General features: G+C 46.6%; 1 protein-coding gene across 2 annotated transcripts in view; it reads left to right on the top strand.

The window, feature by feature from the left end:
• Window positions 1-21,436, top strand: part of gnav1 (guanine nucleotide binding protein (G protein) alpha v1) — a 141,120-nt gene that overhangs the window by 57,698 nt on the left and 61,986 nt on the right. For both annotated transcript variants that reach the window (XM_068003958.1, XM_068003957.1), the window contains exons 4-5: window positions 1,708-1,868; window positions 21,119-21,247. In XM_068003958.1, coding sequence (XP_067860059.1) covers window positions 1,708-1,868; window positions 21,119-21,247 — 290 coding nt within the window. The remainder of the gene's footprint in view (window positions 1-1,707; window positions 1,869-21,118; window positions 21,248-21,436) is intronic.

Below are 21,436 nucleotides of genomic sequence, written 5' to 3'. Positions count from 1 at the left end.
GAAACCCTCAACTCATTTAAAAAGTACTTGGATGTGCACCTGAAGTGCCGTAACCTGCAGGGCTACGGACCAAAAGCTGGAAAGTGTGATTAAGCTGGATAGCTCTTTTTCGGCCGGCACGGACACGATGGGCCGAATGGCTTCCTTCTGTGCCGTAACTTTCTATGATTCTGTATGGGGATCGGGTGAGAAAGTGAAGTTGAGGTGGAAGATCAGCCGCGATCTTATTGAATGGCGGAGCAGGCTCGAGGGGCCGTATGGCCTACTCCTGCTCTTATTTCTGATGTGACGTTGTGAATAGGGATTGCTTCACAAACTGACAGAAGAGCAACTTCCCGCTCCCATCTCACCAGCAGTGCCAACACACTAATAGTTCCGAGACACTTCAATAAAGTCGACCCTTCCCCTTTAAACATCATTGCTGTTTGTTTAGCTTAATACCCGGCAGCTGCTTTAAGGTCTCCTCACAAGTCCTCATTTCTTTAAAAAAAAAGCACGTCTCTATTAGGCACAGCAGTGAGCTGCGGCCAGCCCAGTGACGGCAACAGCTCCCTCTACAAACCACTACTGACAGCTGAGAGAGGAGTGGGAAAATCGGCACTGACATTTACTGTAACCGTGCAGGTGAAATGAGACAGTTGATGAGTACCTGAAGGCTGGCTCGCTCTCTCTTGCTCGATCTGTCTCTGTCTCTCGCACGCACACCCTAGACTACGATGGCCAATGATTGTCCCGCGGCCAGCTTTCTAGAAGTGTTTCAGTTTAAACTCGACCCTTGCCCTTTTTGATGATTCTGATAATCCCGTGCCCGTGTGTAAACTGGTTGGAACCCCCGAGACTGCCAGTAAATGAGCCTTTTTGATGTGTCAGTTACACAAGTCCCCCAGAACTCTGATGCATTGGTCTGCGCAGGGACTTGGACACATTGGGGAATAAAATGGATGGCGTTGCTCGTCCATTGGACACACCACCCGGGGGGGCCTCAAGGAACCCAACTCACCGCAACGTGACCTGTTAGACTGCAGGGCATTGGGTACATGGTCAGTAGGACACCGGTTTAGGCCTGACGAGGGATACCCTGCCTGACCGTCACAAGAAGCTGTGCTGTTAGAAGCCTTTGAAAGGTGGCAGAGCACAAACATTTGTTGCTCCATAAACCAAATGACGCAACGTGGACAACAACCGCAAATGGATCTTGGTCGTCGTATTCACACGGCGTGTTCATGTGAACTTTAACCTTTTTTGTATGTGTGTTAGTAAAATGGTAAGATGAAAAGCAGAGTGTGAGTGTTTTTTGATAATTGAGAGTGCTCCACTCCCTTGTTTACTGAATGGTGGAGGATGTTTAAGTAAATGTACAAATACCTGTATTGTAAGGTGTTTTCTACTAAAATTAGTGCATGTGGCTAAAATCTATCTCCTATAGAGCTTAAGCAATTCCAGAGTACTGTTGTCCACTTCTGACTATCTTTTCTCTTTTTTTTCCCCCACTTCCTCAATCTACCTCTACCCCTTTCCCCCCACCCCAACTCTACTTCTGCCCATTCCCTTTCTCCCCTCCCCCTCACTCTACCTCTCTCCCTTTCTCCCCTCCCTCCCCCCACTCTACCTCTGTCCCTTCCCCCCCCGCCCCCCCTTGCTGTGCTTGTTCTGTAGTAAATCTGGATTCTCCGTGCCCGCTCCGAGTTCTTGCCTGTTGTGTTTCAGATCCACGCTCAGACGGTCCTGTCCTGCGGCCGCTGTTTTGATGAGGATTACGCACTCTTTCCGTTCATGGCTCATGCCCTTCGCTGCCTGTGGGCGGACCAGAGGGTGAAGCTGGCAGCATCGCGAGGCTACGAGTTTGAACTGAACGACTCCGCACATTAGTAAGTTCACACTTCCCACGTACTTCCGCGCTCAGACTGTACTCCGTAGAATGCACAGCACAGAAACAGGCCATTCGGCCCAACAGGCCCATGCCGGTGTTTATGCTCCACACGAGCCTCCTCCCTCCCTACTTCATCTCACCCTATCAGCATATCCTTCTATTCCTTTCTCCCTCGTGCTTATCTAGCTTCCCCTTAAATGAATCAAATGCTCTAAATTGAAGCTATCACAAGTGCTCAGAGGCAGTGAGTCGAGCAAATCAGATGTTGGGATGTATTAAAAGGCCAATATTGAGCCGAAATGGTGGGAGATTCCTGCCACTTTGTAAATCATTGGTGCGACCGCATTTAGAAGACTGTGCACAGTTCTGGTCACCACAGTACAAAAAGGATATCACAGTTATTGAAAGGATACAGGAGAGAGTAACCAGAATGGTTGTGGGGATGGAGGGATTGTATTATGAGGAGCGATTTATGTAAATTGGGCATGATCTCATTGGAAAGGAGAAGGTTGAGAGGTGATAGGATTGCTGTTTTTAGGATTCTAAAGGGTCCAGATAATATAGACCATGACCAGCTGTTTCACCTTCTCCAGAACAGAGGGCACAGCCTGCACTTAAAAGGAGGGTAAATTTAAAATAAATCTGCAGAAACAATATTCCAGTGAGCGAGTGGTCAACCTGTGGGACAGGCTCCCTGGGGAGACGGTGAAAGCAGATAGTATTGATTCATTCAAATGCAAATTAGATAGTTTTCTTTCAGAAAATAACATCTTGGGATACAGTACGAGTCATTTGAGATATGACGTGGTGAGTGGAACATGGTTACCTTGGACCTATGATTGCCAAAGCTTTCAACCACTGGGGGGTTTTTCCTCGTCTCATGTCTGATTGATGTGGGGATGCCGGTGATGGACTGGGGTGGACAAATGTATGGAATCTTACAACACCAGGTTATAGTCCAACAGTTTTATTTGAAAATCACAAGCTTTCGGAGATTATCTCCTTCGTCAGGTGAGTGAGTGAAATCGCGTATGCGATTTGAGAACCTTTCACTCACTCACCTGACGAAGGAGATAATCTCCGAAAGCTTGTGATTTTCAAATAAAACTGTTGGACTATAACCTGGTGTTGTAAGATTCCTATCGTGTCTGATTGATTGATGGAGATTGATTGCTATAATTAGTCGTCAACTCCACTATCCTTGAATCACGCGACTTCCGGGATCGTAGAAGGGGAACGAGACGGACCTAGGTCTTTGTCCGTCTAGAAATTCCTATGTAAGAAGTCAGGAACCTTCGTGGAACCAAAATCTGTTTCCCCGTCACGCAGACTGATCACCGTGTAAGGACGGGAGTGTTTCAGTAATGTCATCCCAGCATACTGGGGGAAGGTGCAAAGTGTTGATCTTTAATTCTTAACAAAAATATTAATGACTCACTTTATCCAAAGTGCTACAAATTGTATTTTAATTGATCTCCAGGATGTGAGTAATATTTAATTATAATTCAGGATGTTTAAACAACTCAATTTTGACATTCATCAACAAGAATTTCTTTTTTAAGAATTATTATATAAACACTATATGTAGATTATGTTGTGTATTAATACTGAGCACAACGCACTGAGTGGAGTGTCCCAACAGCCTTCAGGAAAGGAGACCTGCCGCCCCCTACTCAGTCTGGCCTATATGTGACTCCAGTCCCGCACTATGTGGTCAACTCTACGTCCCCGAAGCGGCCTAGAAAGCCACCCAGCCGTACAGATAATTGTTGCAGTGCAAGAAGGCTATTTTCTCTCCCACCCGCTCCCTCCCACCACCCTGCCTACCCCTCTCCCTCCCACCACCCACCCCCCAGTAAAGGCAATATGCATTTCCAAGTCGGGACTTGCCCAGCGCAACGAACCTCAAGGATTCGAAAACTTTTAAGCCAGCAGTAAGCAACTAATTACTGTGACTTTTTTTTTTTAAAAAGCACAGCAAGTCCCTGAAAGCAAAAAAAAACCTTGTTGCTTATTAGCTGGAGAAGGGCTGCTTGTGACATTTCCACAAATTGACTTTTAATTACTGCTCCTGTGTAACATTCGCAGAGTTAATTTGCATGGCGTTTTGTATTTCTTTTTAACACCGAGTAAGCTAATTGCTGGCTTTGACATTAACTCGCAGCCAAGGAGGTATAAGGTCGGATTGGCTGTTAACCAACGGCAGCATTCTGACTTGTCGTTCTGGAGTAATGCGTGTCATTACCCTGACTCAGACACAATTAGAACCAACGTAAGGGAGCGAGAGAGAGACTGACCGACCAGTGTCGTGATTACAGAATCTGTTAGACCTGGTATGTCACTTGAGGAGGAGGTCGGGTCAGATAGACAATGAACTGCCTGTCTATAACTACGTGGAGGAATGGCCCTTTAAACTTTGTTTAAAGGTTGCTTGCTTGGTTAAAGGGATTTTATTTTTCCCCCCTGTGGCTCTCGTTCGCTTCAGGTGATCAGCGCAGAAATGAATGAGACCAAGGTTCAGAAGATGTCGCTTTAGTCTCTGTCTTTCAAGAGTGGTCATTAATGAAGTTGGGCCTCAGATGTTTAAAGACTTGAGAGAAAGTGACAAATCTCTTTAAGCTTATCTAAGGATTTTTTTAAATGTTGTTTTGGTGAGGGGTGTTGGTGCTGCGGAGTAGAACCGTGTGTTTATGTAATGCCCCTCCTCCCCCTCCTCCTCCTCCTCCTCCTGAGAGAATATCTCCATGTTTTGGGGTGGGAGGAAGCCGCAAGGCACAGATGACGGGCGATGTTCTAAAGAAGGTTTTGAAGGAAGAAAGAGAGGCACCGTGACCAGACATCGTCTGATGAGGAAGGAACCAAACCCAACCCAACTGTGACCATGGGTGAATAACCTGCTGACCTTCACCAGCTCTGCTCCTGGATGAGTGACCTGGGTGAGGCACCAGCACCCATCGCACTGTACCCTCCTCATCCAGAGAGAAGTTATCCAATACAGCTGACCTGGTGCACAACTTCTTGCGTGGAGTTAGCGATTGAAACCTCTGGTGCAGTCAACACACCTTGTGCCACACGTGCTGCCGTCTTTAGTCTGATGGTTAGTCCAAATTCGTCATAAGCTAGCAAAGTTATTGCCAAATTGTTCCACTTCACCGTGTGAGACGAGCCCTCCGTTATCGGCAAAAAGGAAGCCTTCACCAACAGATGTTTGATTTTACTTTTTGCTCTTAGGCATGCAATCCTAGAATGACACAGCACAGAAGGAGGCCATTCGGCCCATCGTGCCTGGGCCGGCTGTTCGAAAGAGCTATCCAATGAGTCCCACTCCCCTGCCCTTTCCCCATAGCCCTGCAAATGTTCCCCCTTCAAATATTTATAACTCCCTTTTGAAAGTTACTATTGAATCTGCTTCCACCGCCCTTTCCAGGCAGTGCATTCCAGATCAACACAACTGGCTGTGCATTAAAGAGTTTACCACCTGATCTTGTACGGAGTAATCCACCTTTGGCACTTGATGAGAAAGCACAAAGAAGCAGCAGAGAGAAGAATATACCAAAGAGTGTTGGTGCCAAAAACACGTTCCCGTTTGACGCCCCCACGGATTTCAAAACTGTCCGGTTGCTTACTGTACTAGATTGCAGCCTTGGTACCGTCCTGGAAGGATCGACTCGGATAGGAGGGGGTGCGGGGTGCAGGGTGCAGTCGACTCTCTCTGGCAATTGGAAAAGACCCTTTCTGCGGATCAGGTCAAAAGCCTCTAAGATCTATAGAGACCATGTATGTAGAGAGGCTTTCCCCACACCTGACTCTTGCAATTGGCTCAGTGCGAAGACCATGTCGATTGTCAATCTACAGACACGGGAAAAGAAAGACTTACATTTATTTGGCGCCTTTCAGGATGTCCCCAAGTGCTTTACAGCCAATGAAGTACTTTTTGAAGTGTAGTCACTGTTGTAATGTAGGAAACGTGGCAGCCAATTTGCGCACAGCAAGATCCCACAAACAGCAACGTGATAATGACCAGATAATCTGTTTTTAGTGATATTGGTAGAGGGATAAATATTGGCCAGGACACCGGGGAAAACTCCCCTGCTCTTCTTCAAAATAGTGCCATGGGATCTTTTATATCCACTTAAGAGGGCAGACAGCCTTGGTTTTAGCATCTCATCGGAAAGACGGAACCTCTGACAGTGCAGCACTCCCTCAGTACTGCACTGGAGTATCGGCCTGGATTGTGCGCTCAGGTCCCTGGAGTGGGACATGAACCCACATCCTACTGATTCAGAGGCGAGAACCCACTGAACCACGGCTGATACTGATAGCTGGGAGCCGCACTGACTCTCTGGACAAAGACGTTTCAGCAAGTACTCGCATTCTTTTCAGAGCGACCCGTGCAAATGCCTTGCCAGCAACACTAAGGGGAGAAAGTCCCCCATTAGTTGTTGCAATCGCTCCGAGCTCTCTGTACACTGGAATGATGTCCGCATCCTTCATGTCTTGCGGTGCCCCTCCTTCCCTCCCAACAAGCAAGCAAGACACTGGGCAGATGTTTCAGCACAACCTGTCCTCCCTGTTTCAGTACTTCAGCTTCGGAAAGGCAGCAGCAGCATTCAGCCAGTTGACTAGGCATGTGTGCAATAACAGCAAGCTAAGATTGAACACGTGATACGGGTCCATCAAAAGTGCGTTCTGAGCACACGGCTGTGTGGCAGCGAGACTTGGACCATCTACAGCAGGCCTGAGAGAAGATTAAACCTCTTTCCACACCCACTGTCTCCGCCGTCGTCTACACATCAAGTGGGAAGAAAGTTCCTGACACCAATTGTCCTTGAGGCAGCTGCTTTGCCAAGTCTAGTAACTTTTCTCGAACACGGGCGCCTCTGGTAGCTTGGCCGCCTATATCAGAGGGGAGATGTGCCTATTCCAAAGGATCTTTCGCACGGAGAACTTGCCTGCCGGGCCGACTGAGGCTCGAGTTTAAAGACGTTTTACAAGAGGACCTTGAAAACTATTAACATCGCTACCACAAGCTGGGAAGATGTGACTAACGAGGCCACATTGGAGGGCTGTGCTGCGTTGGGCAGCCGAGGTGGCTGAGAAGGAGGAAAGCACATCAGGCTTCAAGAGTTAATACTTTGCGACTCCATCTTTCTGACCCTGTGACCTTAAGTCTGCACCATTTGAGACCAGGACTGTCACTCGAGAATCGGATCCTTTAGGCACGCGGGATGTTGCAGCGCAGCTAAGTAACTGAACTGCGTTGGCCTTACGCCATCTTCTTTCGAGATGGACGGTTGCTATGCCCGTCCTGTATCCTAGCAATGGTCAGCGCCTCAGGAGGGGAGGAAAAGAACAAGCAATGAAATGTAATTCTGGGTTTTAATCCGTGCTGTGTTTCTACACCTGAGCCCATAAACACGATGCGACTCTTAAATCCCAAATCGTTTTACGTTTTCTCAAATTCAATGCGCACTTCTGAAAAATCTGTGTTATGGGGGACTGCTTGTGTTGAGGTGTTGTTTAATATTCCTGTCAAGTCTACGCAAGTTCCCAATTCCATCTGTCCTCACATATAATCAGCCATTGGGATCTGATTCTCACTTTAACTCGGTTCATTTTGATGTGATTGTGATCGCATTTTAAGTTTCATTTGCACGGTGAACGGGATTTTCTCCGTGTGGAGAATGGAGCGCGTGCAGATGAAGCAATAACGGCGACAACACAGAAGGCCCTGATAACATTTAGTCAGAATAAGTGACCATGAGAAAGTTCCAATCCAGTCGTATCGAATCATCATTTCCCAGAGAAGCCGTTTAAAAGTTAATGACTCGTTTTGCAATCAAATAGCTGAAGTAAACAGGTACCTTTTTTGTTGAGAGCCTGCTTGAAGGAGGCATGTGTTGGGAGATTTTATGTGTCGCCCATAAAGGAAGAAAGACCTTGCATTTCTATAGCGCCTTTCACAACCTCAGGACATCCCAAAGCGTTTTACAGCCAATGAAGTACTTTTGAAGTGTAGTCACTGTTGTGATGTATGAAACACAGCAGTCAATTTGTGCACAGCAAGATCCCACAAACAGCAATGAGTTAAAATCTGTTTTAGTGATGATGGTTGAGGGATAAATATTGGTCAGGACACCAGGGGTGAAATCATCTTCAAAATAGTGCTGTGGGATCTTTGACGTTCACCTGAGATGGAGTTACTTGCACCTACCTGAGATGTGTGACTGGTGAAGTGTGTACGGGCAGGATAGGTCTGTGCGAGAAATGGCGGCCATCACCTGAACCAATGGTGTGGCCGGGGTGGGGGGCTGTGGAATCAGCCCCTGTTCACATTAAACTTACTTAAAAGTCATAACCTGCAGCTCAATTTTCTGGCGAAAGGCCCAGGACAGTCCAAACGAGCCAACGATTAGACGTCTGTACCACCACCCAAGAAGGATAGAGGCCTGTTTCCAGTAGGCCATCCTTATGCGGGGAGACGCTAGTGAAAACCACTCCTTTTTAGGTGTCTCTGCACCATTGTAACACCGCCTCATTTACGTCACCACTCGGCCACTGAACTCAGAGGTGACATCACTAAGGTCAATGCAGCAAAATTTATTTTTAAAAAAAACATGAAGTGATAAATATTGGCCAGAACACCGGGGAGAACGGTCCTGTTTTTCCAGTAGTGTCATGGGATCTTTTACGTCCTTCCTGAGAGGGCAGATGGGCCTCTGTTTAATGTCTCGTCTGAAAGACGGCACCTCCGGCAGTGCAGCACTCCCTCCATACTGACTCTCCGGCAGTGCAGCACTCCCTCTGTACTGCACTGGAGTGTCAGCCTAGATTTTGTGCTCAAGTCTCTGGAGTGGGGCTTGAACCCACAATGTTCTGACTCAGGTGAGAGTGCTGCCCGCTGAGCCGCAGCTGACACTGACAATGGGAGAGTTGGGGTACTAGAATCATAGGTTACAGCATGGAAGGAGGCCATTTGGCCCATCGAGTCCGTGCCGGCTCTATGCAAGAGCAATCCAGCTAGTCCCTATCCCCGTAGCCCTGCAATTTTTTTCCTTTCAAGTGCTTATCTAGTTTCCTTTTGAAGGCCATGATTGAATCTGCCTCCACCACCCCCTCGGGCAGTGCATTCCAGATCCTAACCACTTGCTGTGTTTTTAAAAAAAAGTTTTTCCTCGTGTCACCTTTGGCTCTTTTGCCAATCACCTTAAATCTGTGCCCTATGGTTCTTGACCCTTCAGTCAAAGGGAAGTTTCTCTCTATCTAGACCCTTCATGATTTTGAATACCTCTATCAAATCTCCTTGCAACCATCTCTGTTCCAAGGAGAACAACCCCAGCTTCTCCTATCTAGCCACGTAACTAAAGTCCCTCATCCCTGGAATCATTCTAGTAAATCTCTTCTGCACCCTCTCTAAGGCCTTCACATCCTTCCTAAAGTGTGGTGCCCAGAACTGGACACAATACTCCAGTTGCGGCCAAACCAGTGTTTTATAAAGGTTCATCATGACTTCCATACTTTTGTGCTCTAGGCTTTATTTATAAAGCCCAGGATCCCGTATGCTTTTTTTAACCGCTAGATGGAGGAGCTTCAGAGGGAGAGTTAGGGTACTAGAGGAACAAGCTTTGATGGGAGAGTTAGGGTACTAGAGGAACAAGCTTTGATGGGAGAGTTAGGGTACTAGAGGAACAAGCTTTGATGGGAGAGTTAGGGTACTAGAGGAACAAGCTTTGATGGGAGAGTTAGGGTACTAGAGGAACAAGCTTTGATGGGAGAGTTAGGGTACTAGAGGAACAAGCTTTGATGGGAGAGTTAGGGTACTAGAGGAACAAGCTTTGATGGGAGAGTTAGGGTACTAGAGGAACAAGCTTTGATGGGAGAGTTAGGGTACTAGAGGAACAAGCTTTGATGGGAGAGTTAGGGTACTAGAGGAACAAGCTTTGATGGGAGAGTTAGGGTACTAGAGGAACAAGCTTTGATGGGAGAGTTAGGGTACTAGAGGAACAAGCTTTGATGGGAGAGTTAGGGTACTAGAGGAACAAGCTTTGATGGGAGAGTTAGGGTATTAGAGAGACGAGCTTCAGTTTAGAGAAGTTGTGTGTGTGTGTGTGTTTCTATATCTGGGGGATTTGATGCTCATCTAAACCAGGACCAAGTGAATGACTTGTATTAACTCCGAGAGATTGAGGCAGCACTTATGCAATCTGTAGTGATCTGTAGTACAGTGACATTATCATGATGTGACAGTACAGGGTGAGAGGGAGGACGGGGGCAGAGTTTGTGGTTTGGGGGGGTGGGGGGTGGGGGGCGGGGGGGGCGTGTGTGAAGACGTTTGCTGCCTTACTTCAGAAAGTAGAGATGCTCCCTGTTAAAGTGCTTACGATAATCTGGATGAGAAAGATCACTGATCACTGACAGTTGGATTTCCATCAAAAAAAAAATGAAGCTGTGCTTTGTAGAAAGTTGTGACAAAAAGACCTTTATGGATTAAGAAGGTGGAGGAGTGTATTGAATGGGAAGAGTGACAATCAGTCATAAGTGAATCTGCTGTTGACAATGACTCAGTTGTTGAGGCTCAGACTTGTGCTGGTCCACGTAGAGGAGGTCAGTTTTAAGGTAGATTAAGTTGATGTGATCCTGTAGTTGATTGACGATTCCAACCCACCCCCCCTTTCCTAATTATCGGTGATTCCTGCTGACATTGTGAAATCTGTCGTGATCACCACACCAGCTAAAGTCAGGATTCCGGTCACAGACTGTAACCATTGGTCCTGCACCATCATTCCATAAATTGGGGGTGGGGGGGGGATTTTTCTTGTAAAACGCTGATACATAACAACAACTTGCATTTATATAGCGACTTTAATGTAGTAAAATGTCCCAAGGCGCTTCACAGGAGCGATTATCAAACAAGATTTGACACCGAGCCACACAGGGCAATATTAGGACAGGTCATCAAAAGCTTGGTCGAAGAGGTAGGTTTTAACTGACTATTAGTAAGCATGAAGACATGAAGATCGTTTGGTGCTCGAAGGGTTACTGTACATCACACAAACTGTTGCTCCCCTCCCCTCCTACCCTCTTTTTTTCCCCCCCCCCCGCCTCCACAATGGTGCTCATCAGATGTGGGCAGGTTCCACCACAACAAACCTGGCAGGTGGGGCGGGGCAGCTGGTCGAGGTCTCTGACCTCCCTTGCCCCGAACCCTTTCTTGCAATGTTGGCTGGTCTAGCCCTGACCTTCCACTCCATGTTCAATCCTCTTCACACTCCCAGCCTTTTTTCCCATTCATCCTTTCCAGCCCCCCTGCACTCCACCTCACCACCTGTGCCTCTTCACTTAGCCACCAGCTGTACATTTTGAACAGCTTTCTCTCTCTCCTCGTCTCCCACTGAACCAACAGCTTTGCCATGTGCAAGCTCCCTATTGTCATAGAATGGTTACAGCACAGAAGGACGCCACTCGGCCCATTGAGCCCATGCTGGCTCTTTGCAAGAACGATCCTGTTAATCCCATTCCACATCGCCCTGCAAAGTTTTCCCTTCAAGTATTTATCCAATTCCTTTTCGAAAGCCACTATTGAATCTGCCTCCACCGCCCTTTCAGGCAGTGCATTCCAGACCATAACCACTCACTGCGTAAAAAAAAGTTTTTCCTCATGTCGCCTTTGGTTCTTTTGTCAATCACCTTAAATCTGTCTCCTCTGATTCTCGACCCATCTGCCAATGGGAACAGTTTCTCTTTATTTACTTTAGCTAAACCCTTCATGATTTTGAAGTATTAGTAGTTTTAACTTTGCTTTTGTACTCTCTTATTGAAGTCTCACAAGATTAAGAAAAGAAAAACTTGCATTTATATAGCACCTTTCACGACCTCAGGCTGTCCCAAAGCGCTTTACACCCAATGAAGTATTTTTGAAGTGTAGTCACTGTTGTAGGAAATCCAGCAGCCAATTTGCGCACAGCAAGATCCCACAAACAGCAATGAGATAAATGACCAGGTAATCTGTTAGGCGGTGGTTGAGGGATAAATATTGGCCAGGAGACGGGGGAGAACTCCCCTGCTCTTTGAAATAATGCCCTGGGATCTAATACGTTGAAACAGAGAAAAGACATGGCCTCAGTTTAACATCTCATCTGAAAGTCGGCACCTCCGACAGTGCAGCACTCCCTCAGTACTGGCACTGGGAGTGTCAGCCTAGATTTTGTGCTCAAGTCTCTGGAGTGGGACTTGAATCCACAGCCTTCTGACTCAGAGGCGAGAGTGCTGCCCACTGAGCCACGGCTTACACAAGAAGTCGTTTAGTTTTTACTAAACAAATGTTGAAATTGTTTTATTACACTGTGTGGAGGGGTATTTTTTCAGAGTGGGGCACACTCTCCCTAGTTGAAACCTGTTACATTGAATACGGTGACACTAATCTAATCAGCAGAACACGGAGTATATGAAATTCTCATTTGACATTATGAAGTCAAACATAATCCTCTTCATAAATATATGTATAATTTTAATAAAGGCATAACTTTGTTTTAAACTCTCCAAGCTTTCATTTCTAACATCCTGAAGGCAAAAGTTATCTTTTAAACCAAATGATTTTAAACACTTTAATAATGTACCTGGTCTTTGATTATTCAAGCTCATCAGAGGCTTTTATTTAGTGAATCTAATGGTGTCAGTATTGTCCATTTGGAGGGAATTATAAAGCAATGTGTAGTTTCTCATGAAGCTGTTATTGTGTAATATATAGTCTGTTTGAAGGGGCTGTTATGATTGCATTTCTATCTAAGAGTCTGTGATGTGAGCCCAGATTGTTACTTCAAAGTAAGCCGAGACTTTAGGGACAGAACACAAATGCAAGTTTCTTAACCAAAGAGAGCTAAGCTTTCGGAATCATCTACCGAGCAAGGTCGTGGCGGCAAAGACCCAGGTTATTCAAAATGCAGCTGGACGCCATGATGGGAGTTCCGAAAGTACAAGGGGCGTGGTGAGGAGAAATGTTTAGACAGAGCGTCGTTAGGACATGGAACCTCCAACCAGAAACAGTGGCAGAAGCAGAATCCCTAATATCGCTCCACCATTGGTGGCCGTGCCTTCAGCTGCCTAGGCCCCAAGCTCTGGAATTCCCTCCCTAAACCTCCCTGCCTCCCTCTCTTCTTTTAAGACACTCCTTAAAACCTACCTCTTTGACCAAACTTTGGGTCACCTGTCCTAATATCTCCTTATATGGCTCGGTGTCAAATTTTTGTCCGTCGACACTCCTGTGAAGTGCCTTGGGACGTTTTACTACATTTTGTCGAATAGTCTCATGGGATCTTTTATGTCCACCTGAGAGGTGCCTCCGACAATGCAGCACTCCCTCGGTACTGCACTAGTGCGTCAGCCTGGATTCTGTGCTCATATCTCTGGAGTGGGGACTTGAACCCACGACCTTCTGACTCTGAGGTGAGAGCCCAGGCTGATGCATGAAAAACTGAGTCTACAAGTCCGTCACGTAAAGGACCAGGTTTAATGTGGGAAGCTGCCTCCCGGAATCCGAATTGAACAGCAACAATATAAACGCAGATCAGAGCAGATTGGCAGTGACAGACTAGGAATAATTAGCAAGATGTTTGGAGCCCATTGACAGAAGCCTCTCTGGGAACATCTGGTTAAAGGTGATAGCAGTGCCCGTCAGCAGACAGTGGGGCACACTGACAGATATTGATACAGTGCAGCTTCTATTATCCACTGTAATGGAAGGACGTTCCAGGTGAGCGGTTTCAATACAGCATTAACCTTCGACATGGGAGTGGGGACAAGTACAGTGTGAATAAAAGAAAAGTCCTGCAGTTTTATTCGAGAAATGGAGATGAGATACAGTTAAAAGGGAAGGGGTGGGACACTGATTTTGATCATGTATGGAAGAGTATTTTGTCTGCTCGTGGATTGCCTATTGGGGGGGGGAGGGGGGGAAAGGATGTCAAAAGTTTGATTTACAAAATGTATTCTGAAGTGTTTGTCAGTGTGATTGTCACCTTGTGATTAACGGCCTCCGTGCAGATTTCACAGTGGGCGTCAGGCTGATTCAGTTAAAGTGAGTTGTTGCTTAAGGACAAAAGTAAAATGTTTTTTTTTTTAAATCCTTGTGTGTTTAATTTATCCATACTGAGCAATAGCTACTTATGTATAAATTGGACACTATAATAATCAAGTCTTAAAGGGGCACTGCCATCACTACTGTCAGAGAGTCAAGTACGGGTTTGATGCCATGTAAAGCCCTGTCTACCCAGCGAGAGTAACTGACCTGTATGTGTAGTCACCGACCACTGGCTGCTCGCTGGGGTTGCCAACTTCAAGAGACGTTCGAAGAGTAAACTTGAGGTGTCGGCCATGGCTCAGTGGGCAGCGCTCTCACCTTTTTTGAGTCAGCGGGTTGTGGGTCCAAGTCCCCAATCCAGAGACTTGAGCACGTAATCCAGGCTTGCACTTCCAGTGCCAGTTCTGAGGGAGTGCTGCCCTGTCGGAGGTGGTGTCCTTCAGAGGAGATGTTAAACCGAGGCCCCGTCTGCACTAGTTCGAAGAAGAGCAGGGGGAGTTCTCCCCGGTGTCCTGGCCAATAATTATCCCTCAACCAAAATCACTTTTTGAGAAGAAAAAACAGATTATCTGGTCGTTATCCCATTGTTTGTGGGACCTTGCTGGGTGCAAATTAATGGCCGTGTTTCCTACATTACAACATTGACTACAATTCATAAGTTCTCCGTCGGCTGTGAAGCCCGAAGATTGTGAAAGGTGCTACAGAAATGCAAGTTTTCTTTTAAAATAGATGCCTCAGGGCAGATCTTAGGGTGACTTAGATTCCCTCCAAACTTTCCATCCCACCCTCTCCTCCACTGCATTGATTCCCTGGCCCCCCTCCCACATACTCTGTGAATCGCGACGTCTGATAACCTCCCATGTGTGTGGGGCCGGGTTCAAGCATTTGCCAACGTGAGAAGGAGGAGCAGCCAAGATGGTGGTGGTGGTGGTCACCAGTTCGAACCTGCCTCATACATCAAGAGTGCTTTGTAATTGGCGATTGAACCTTGAAGTTGGCCAGAGCTTGTTGTACAACGAGCAGACTTCCTACAAACTGCCCTGATCAATGCGAGAGAATTGATTGAAGCACGAGCTTAGTTGCATCATTGCTTTGTATTATTTTGAACACAGAACCTTGTCCCCCCTCCAGCTGTAGAATTGAAGTCTGCAAACTCCCCAAATCTGAATAGCTGCAGACTGCACTTTATCAACTGGGATTACTACAACAACAACTTGCATTTATATAGCGCCTTTTAAGGTAGTAAAACGTTCCAAGGCCCTTCACTGGAGCATTATCAAACAAAATTTGACACCGAACCACATAGTGGCCTGGATGAGTGCAGCTCCAACAACACTCAAGAAGCTCGACACCATCCAGGACAAAGTAGCCCGCTTGATTGGCACCCCATCCATCACCCTAAACATTCACTCCCTTCACCACCGGCGCACTGTGGCTGCAGTGTGTACCATCCACAGGATGCACTGCAACAACTCGCCAAGGCTTCTTCGACAGCACCTCCCAAACCCGCGACCTCTACCACCTAGAAGGACAAAGAGCAGCAGGCACATGGGAACAACAACACCTGCACGTTCCCCTCCAAGTCACACACCATCCCGACTTGGAAATATATCGCCGTTCCTTCATCGTCGCTAGGTCAAAATCCTGGAACTCCCTTCCCAACAGCACTGTGGGAGAACCTTCACCACACGGGCTATAGCGGTTCAAGAAGGCGGCTCACCACCACCTTCTCAAGGGCAATTAGGGATGGGCAATAAATGCCGGCCTCGCCAGCGACACCCACATCCCATGAACGAATAAAAAAAACATGAGATATTAGGACAGGTGACCTAAAAGCTTGGTCAAAGAGGTAGGCTTTAAGGAGCGTCTTAAAGGAGGGTAGAGGGGTTTAGGGAAGGAATTCAAGGGCTCAGAGCCTTGGCAGTTGAAGGCACAGCTGCCACTGGTGGAGCAATTAAAATTGGGGATGTGCGAGAGACCAGAATTGGAATTACATTGCATCAAGTCTATGAAAATCGCTGCACGCGTTTGATGACTGATGTGCATTTTGTTGTGTGATGAGGTTTATATCCCTGTTACCAAAGTGATGGGGCCAACATTATGACTGAGGAAGTTATTGCCCTGTAATGTGAAATAAATACCTAGTACGTGAGTTCTGTTCGAATGGTGTGAAACAAACAATGGGGGGCCTGTCCTCCACTGCTGCTACTGGCAGTGAAACCAGCCTGAGAAACTCTCCCCTGGACATATCATGTTCAGTAAGGCAGGGCTGCAGTGTGTCCATTCAAGGAAATAGCGCACCTGACGTTCTGGATAATGGGTTAGAAATGACTGTTGCTGAGATTAACAGGCAGATGATTAACGCATCTGCGTCAGCTTCCTCCCTTCGCTGTTTTAATAGAGTTGAAAACTGAGGTTAACGCCTCCATTTAAAATACCGGAGAGGGGAATGTCTCCCAGACCCGTGGAGCACGCGTCCACTAATCGTTGCCACTCTCATTTCTAGCCTAAAGTTAGCAGACTGCTTGAATCATACAGCACAGAAGGAGGCCATTCGGCCCATCGTGCCTGTGCCAGCTCTTTGAAAGCGCTATCCAGTTAGTCCCTTTCCCCATAGTCCTGCAAATTTTTTCCTTTTCAAGTATTTATCCAATTCCCTTGAAAGTTACTATTGAATCTGCTTCCACCGCCCTTTCAGGCAGAGCATTCCAGATCATAACTCCTCATCTCCCCTCTGACTCTCTTGCCAATTATCTTAACTCTGTTCCCTCTAGTTACTGACTCTCCTGCTAATGGGAAGAGTTACTAACAAAACCCCTCATAATCTTGAACATCTCCTATTAAATCTCCCCTTTAACCTTCCCTGCTCTGAATGAGAACAATCCCAGCTTCTCCAGTCTCTCCACACAGGATGAAGTCCCTCATTCCGGGTACCGTTCTGGCAAATCTCCTCAGCCCCCTCACCTGCTCTCCCGCTTCCCCCTCGCTCGCCCTCCCCCCACCCCCACAGCTTCAGAAATGCTGCTGAATTGGACAAGATATATATTCGAACTCCCTTTTGAAGTGCAACTAATGAAAGGAGATCAAACGTGTGTATCTCCTGATTGAGTCAGGCTGCTAAACATTCACAGGATGTCGTAGATAATGGCTGAGCTTCCCAAAAAACCATCTTCAAGGTGACAGGAAGCTTCCCACGTTTCTAGTCTGCACATGAACAGCTCCCCGGCAATGTCTGCAAATGTACCTAATTATAGAGCCAGGCCTGCCCGCTGCCCTGCCAGCGGCTCAGAGAATAACCTGATTGTAGCATCTCTCCTTAAACTCCGATATGTGGTGTAGCTCACCAACACCTATCCAGATAGATATCGATAGTTCTGGACAGAACAACACTAGTAACTTGTATATTGAGGAGCAGCAGAATATCTTGAAGTTGTACAAGACATTAGTAAGGCCACACTTGGAATACTGTGTACAGTTCTGGTCTCCCTATTATAGAAAGGATATTATTAAACTAGAAAGAGTGCAGAAAAGATTTACTAGGATGCTACCGGGACTTGATGGTTTGACTTATAGGGAGAGGTTGGATAGGCTGAGACTTTTTTCCCTGGAGAGTAGGAGGTATCGGGGGGATGTTATAGAAGTTTATAAAATAATGAGGGGCATAGATAAGGTAGATAGTCAAAATCTTTTCCCAAAGGTAGGGGAGTCTATAACGAGGGGGCATAGATTTAAGTTGAGAGGGGAGAGATACAAAAGGGTCCAGAGGGGCAATTTTTTCACTCAAAGGGTGGTGAGTGTCTGGAACGAGCTGCCAGAGGCAGTAGTAGAGGCGGGTACAATTTTGTCTTTTAAAAAGCATTTGGACAGTTACATGGGTAAGATGGGTATGGAGGGATATGGGCCAAGTGCAGGCAATTGGGACTAGCTTAGTGGTATAAACTGGGCGACATGGACATGTTGGGCCGAAGGGCCTGTTTCCATGTTGTAAACTTCAAAAAAAAAACAAATCAAAAAACATATTAAAAGCACCTTTTGCTACATTTGCAATAACTACAGGTGAGTTGTATCTGTTCCTGCCCTAATATGCATCAGCTTTAAATGGTGATCTGATGGCTGTTTTTAGGAATGTAAAGGGTCCAGATAATACAGTCCATGACAAACTCTTTCATCTTGTCCAGAGGACACGGCCTGCACTTGAAGGGGGGTAAATTCGAACCTAATCCACGAAATCAATATTTCAGGGAGCGAGTGGTCAGTTTATGGAACAGGCTCCCTGGGGAGACGGTGGAAGCAGATAGTATTGATTCATTCATTCAAACACAAATTAGATTACATTTTGGGATACGGTACATGAGTAATTTGAGACATGGCGTATGGTAAGTGGAACAAGCTTGTGGGGGGGGAGCAGGTGACTTTGGACATGTGGTTCCCAAAGCTTTCCACCACTGGAGGTTTTTCTCACCTCATGACTGGGTCTGTTGTAGACTAATTGATAGAGATTGATTGCTATGATTCGTCAACAACTCCATTATCGTTGTATCACGTGACTACCGGGATAGTAGAAGATGAACTAAATGGACTTTGGTCTTCTGTCATCCAGCAATTCTTATGTTCCTATCAACCTGGTTTACACCCCCTCTGTACTGTGACAAGAAATATGTTTCATTTCACACCATAAGGGGTAATCTTGCTTTTTAGAAGGTAATGATTTCCCCCCCACTCCCCCACCCCCAGTTTTGACGAGAATAGATGTGCACCTTTTTTAAAATTCGTTCATGGGATGTGGGCGTCGCTGGCGAGGCCGGCATTTATTGCCCATCACTAATTGCCCTTGAGAAGGTGGTGGTGAGCCGCCGCCTTGAACCGCTGCAGTCCGTGTGGTGAAGGTTCTCCCGCAGTGCTGTTAGGAAGGGAGTTCCAGGATTTTGACCCAGCGACGATGAAGGAACGGCGATATATTTCCAAGTCGAGATGGTGTGTGACTTGGAGGGCAGCGTGCAGGTGGTGTTGTTCCCATGTGCCTGCTGCCCTTGTCCTTCTAGGTGGTAGAGGTCGCGGGTTTGGGAGGTGCTGTCGAAGAAGCCTTGGCGAGTTGCTGCAGTGCATCCTGTGGATGGTACACACGGCAGCCACTGTGCGCCGGTGGTGAAGGGAGTGAATGTTTAGGGTGGTGGATGGGGTGCCAATCAAGCGGGCTGCTTTATCCTGGATGGTGTAAGTAACAGTGCTGCTGGCATCTAGGCCCTGGTAAAGTTGGTACTTGTTAGTCCATTGGGTCAGGCTTACATAGTGAGAAGGTTCAAGTTATTCAAGATGCAAACTGGAATTATTCCATTTTAAATTAACGACAGGGATAATTCGGGGACCACGTTCCCTATTGTGGGCCCTGACCGTGCTTGTTAAAAGACCCCTGGTTGAAAAAGGTTCTACAGACGTGAAAACCTTTTACTTTGAGCCCAACAGTATGCCCTGTCAGACCCCTCAATGTCAGGTTAACCCGTTCAAAGACACGTTTACTTGGCAGATCTCAATATATAGCTCTCTATGTATTTCTGCAGCTGATTTTATCCAGTTAGGAGCGTAGGAGCAGAAGAAGGCCATTCAGCCCCTTGATCCTGTTCCGTCTTTCAATTAGATGGCTGGTCTGTATCGTGACTCCATCTACCCACCTTGGTTCCACAACCCTTAGATTTTGTGTTAGGCAAAGGTATTATCTTCCTCAGTTTTGCAATTTTCAATTGACCCCCCCCAACAGCTTTTTTTGGGGGGTGGGGGGGAAAGAGGAGAGTGTTCCAGATTTCCACCACCCTTTGTGTGAAGAAGTCCTTCCTGACATCACCCTTGAATGGCCTAGCTCTAATTTTAAGGTTATGCCCCCTAGTTCTGGACTCCCCCCAATAGGATACAGAAGCAGGAGGATCATCGTTGGTCAGAGAGATGGGCTGGCAGGTAAGGGCTCGTTGCTGTAATTTCCTTCCTTTTGTGTTTTGTCGCCATTGGAATGGCCTTAAAGTGACATGCATCACTGCTGGGTGATTGATGGAGTTGACACTGGTGACTTTGTACCTGAACCCTCCATTGCCTGAGAGCTTCTTTAATGTCAATCTGAATTTAAAAGCACTGGGTATCTGACAATTGACGGCCAGACACTCTAATTTTCTTGGCTCCTTGTCTCCCGTCGGGGAAGCTCCGGGTCCTGGGCACCGCCTTCAAGCTTCGATAACCGATGGAACAATTGCTACTTACATCATTGTGGGGGTTACTGACATGTCATGATCCAAATGTATTTAGAGAAATAGCTGATGGCCAATTCAGTCTGACAACTGGAAGCACAAGAAAGCTTTAAGGGACAGGGGTTTTTTTTTAAGTGAGACAATTGAGATATTTCACTTTTATTCATACCTGACTGGTTGGTTATTTGCTGCTCGAAACCAGGCAACATCACGGCTTAAAATAGGGTCCCAGTTGCCTTGTGTTTAAAGTGCAACAGGGGTCCAGCAGAGTAACGTTAAGCTGTAGGTTCCATATCTCGGGCTCCCTTAACTCCACCACCCCCCCCCCCCCCCCCCCCACCCCCCCAATGCCTCCAGGGGAAGCTGACCTCTGCCCACGTGTGTCATCTCTCTGCTAATGTCAGAAAGATTGAAAATGGAGTTTAAAAGTTTACAGTGTCGGCTATGGCTCAGTGGGTAGCACACTGGCCTCCCGAGCCAAAAGGTCATGGGTTCATGTCCCACTCCAAAGACTTGAGCACGAAATTTGGCTCACGCTCCGGTGCCAGTACTGAGGGAGTGCTGCACTGTCGAAGGTTCCGTCTTTTGGATGAGACATTACAACAGGGTCCTGTCCGTGCTCTCAGGTGGACATAAAAGGTCCCATGCACTATTCGAAGGAGAGCAGGGAGTTCTGGCCAACGTTTATCCCTCAACCGACATCAGTAAAACAGATTATCTGGTCATTATCACATTGCTGTTTGTGGGATCTTGCTGTGTGCAAATTGGCTGCCATATTTCCTTGCATCACAACAGTGACTACACTTCAAAAGTAATTCATTGGCTGAGAAGGACTTTGGGTAATCCTGAGGTTGTGAATAGCTCTCTTTAAAATTGCAAGTTCCATCTTCTTTCTTTGTGTATCCCTTTTTTAAAAAAATGTTTTTTCTTTCTCTGCAGTTTTTTTCTAAACATGAATCGAATCACTGCGCCTGAATACAAACCAACACAGATGGACTTGCTGAGGGTTCGGTTACGGACAACTGGTGTCATTGAAACTCAGTTCAAAATAAATAACCTTATATTCCGGTAAGCATCACCTTTCTGTTTACGATCAACTAATAGGACACATATTTGCACTAATTGGGCAATCTTGCTCTGTTTCCACTGGCAGAAGGGTCGGTAACCAGAGGACACAGATTTAAAATAATTGGCAAAAGAACCAGAGGGGAGGTGAGGAGGAATTGTTTTACGCAGCGAGTTGTTATGATCAGGAAT

Source organism: Heptranchias perlo, chromosome 23 (genome assembly GCF_035084215.1).
Source record: "Heptranchias perlo isolate sHepPer1 chromosome 23, sHepPer1.hap1, whole genome shotgun sequence".
NCBI lineage: Eukaryota > Metazoa > Chordata > Chondrichthyes > Hexanchiformes > Hexanchidae > Heptranchias > Heptranchias perlo.
This window is presented reverse-complemented; position numbering and strand designations above follow the sequence as displayed.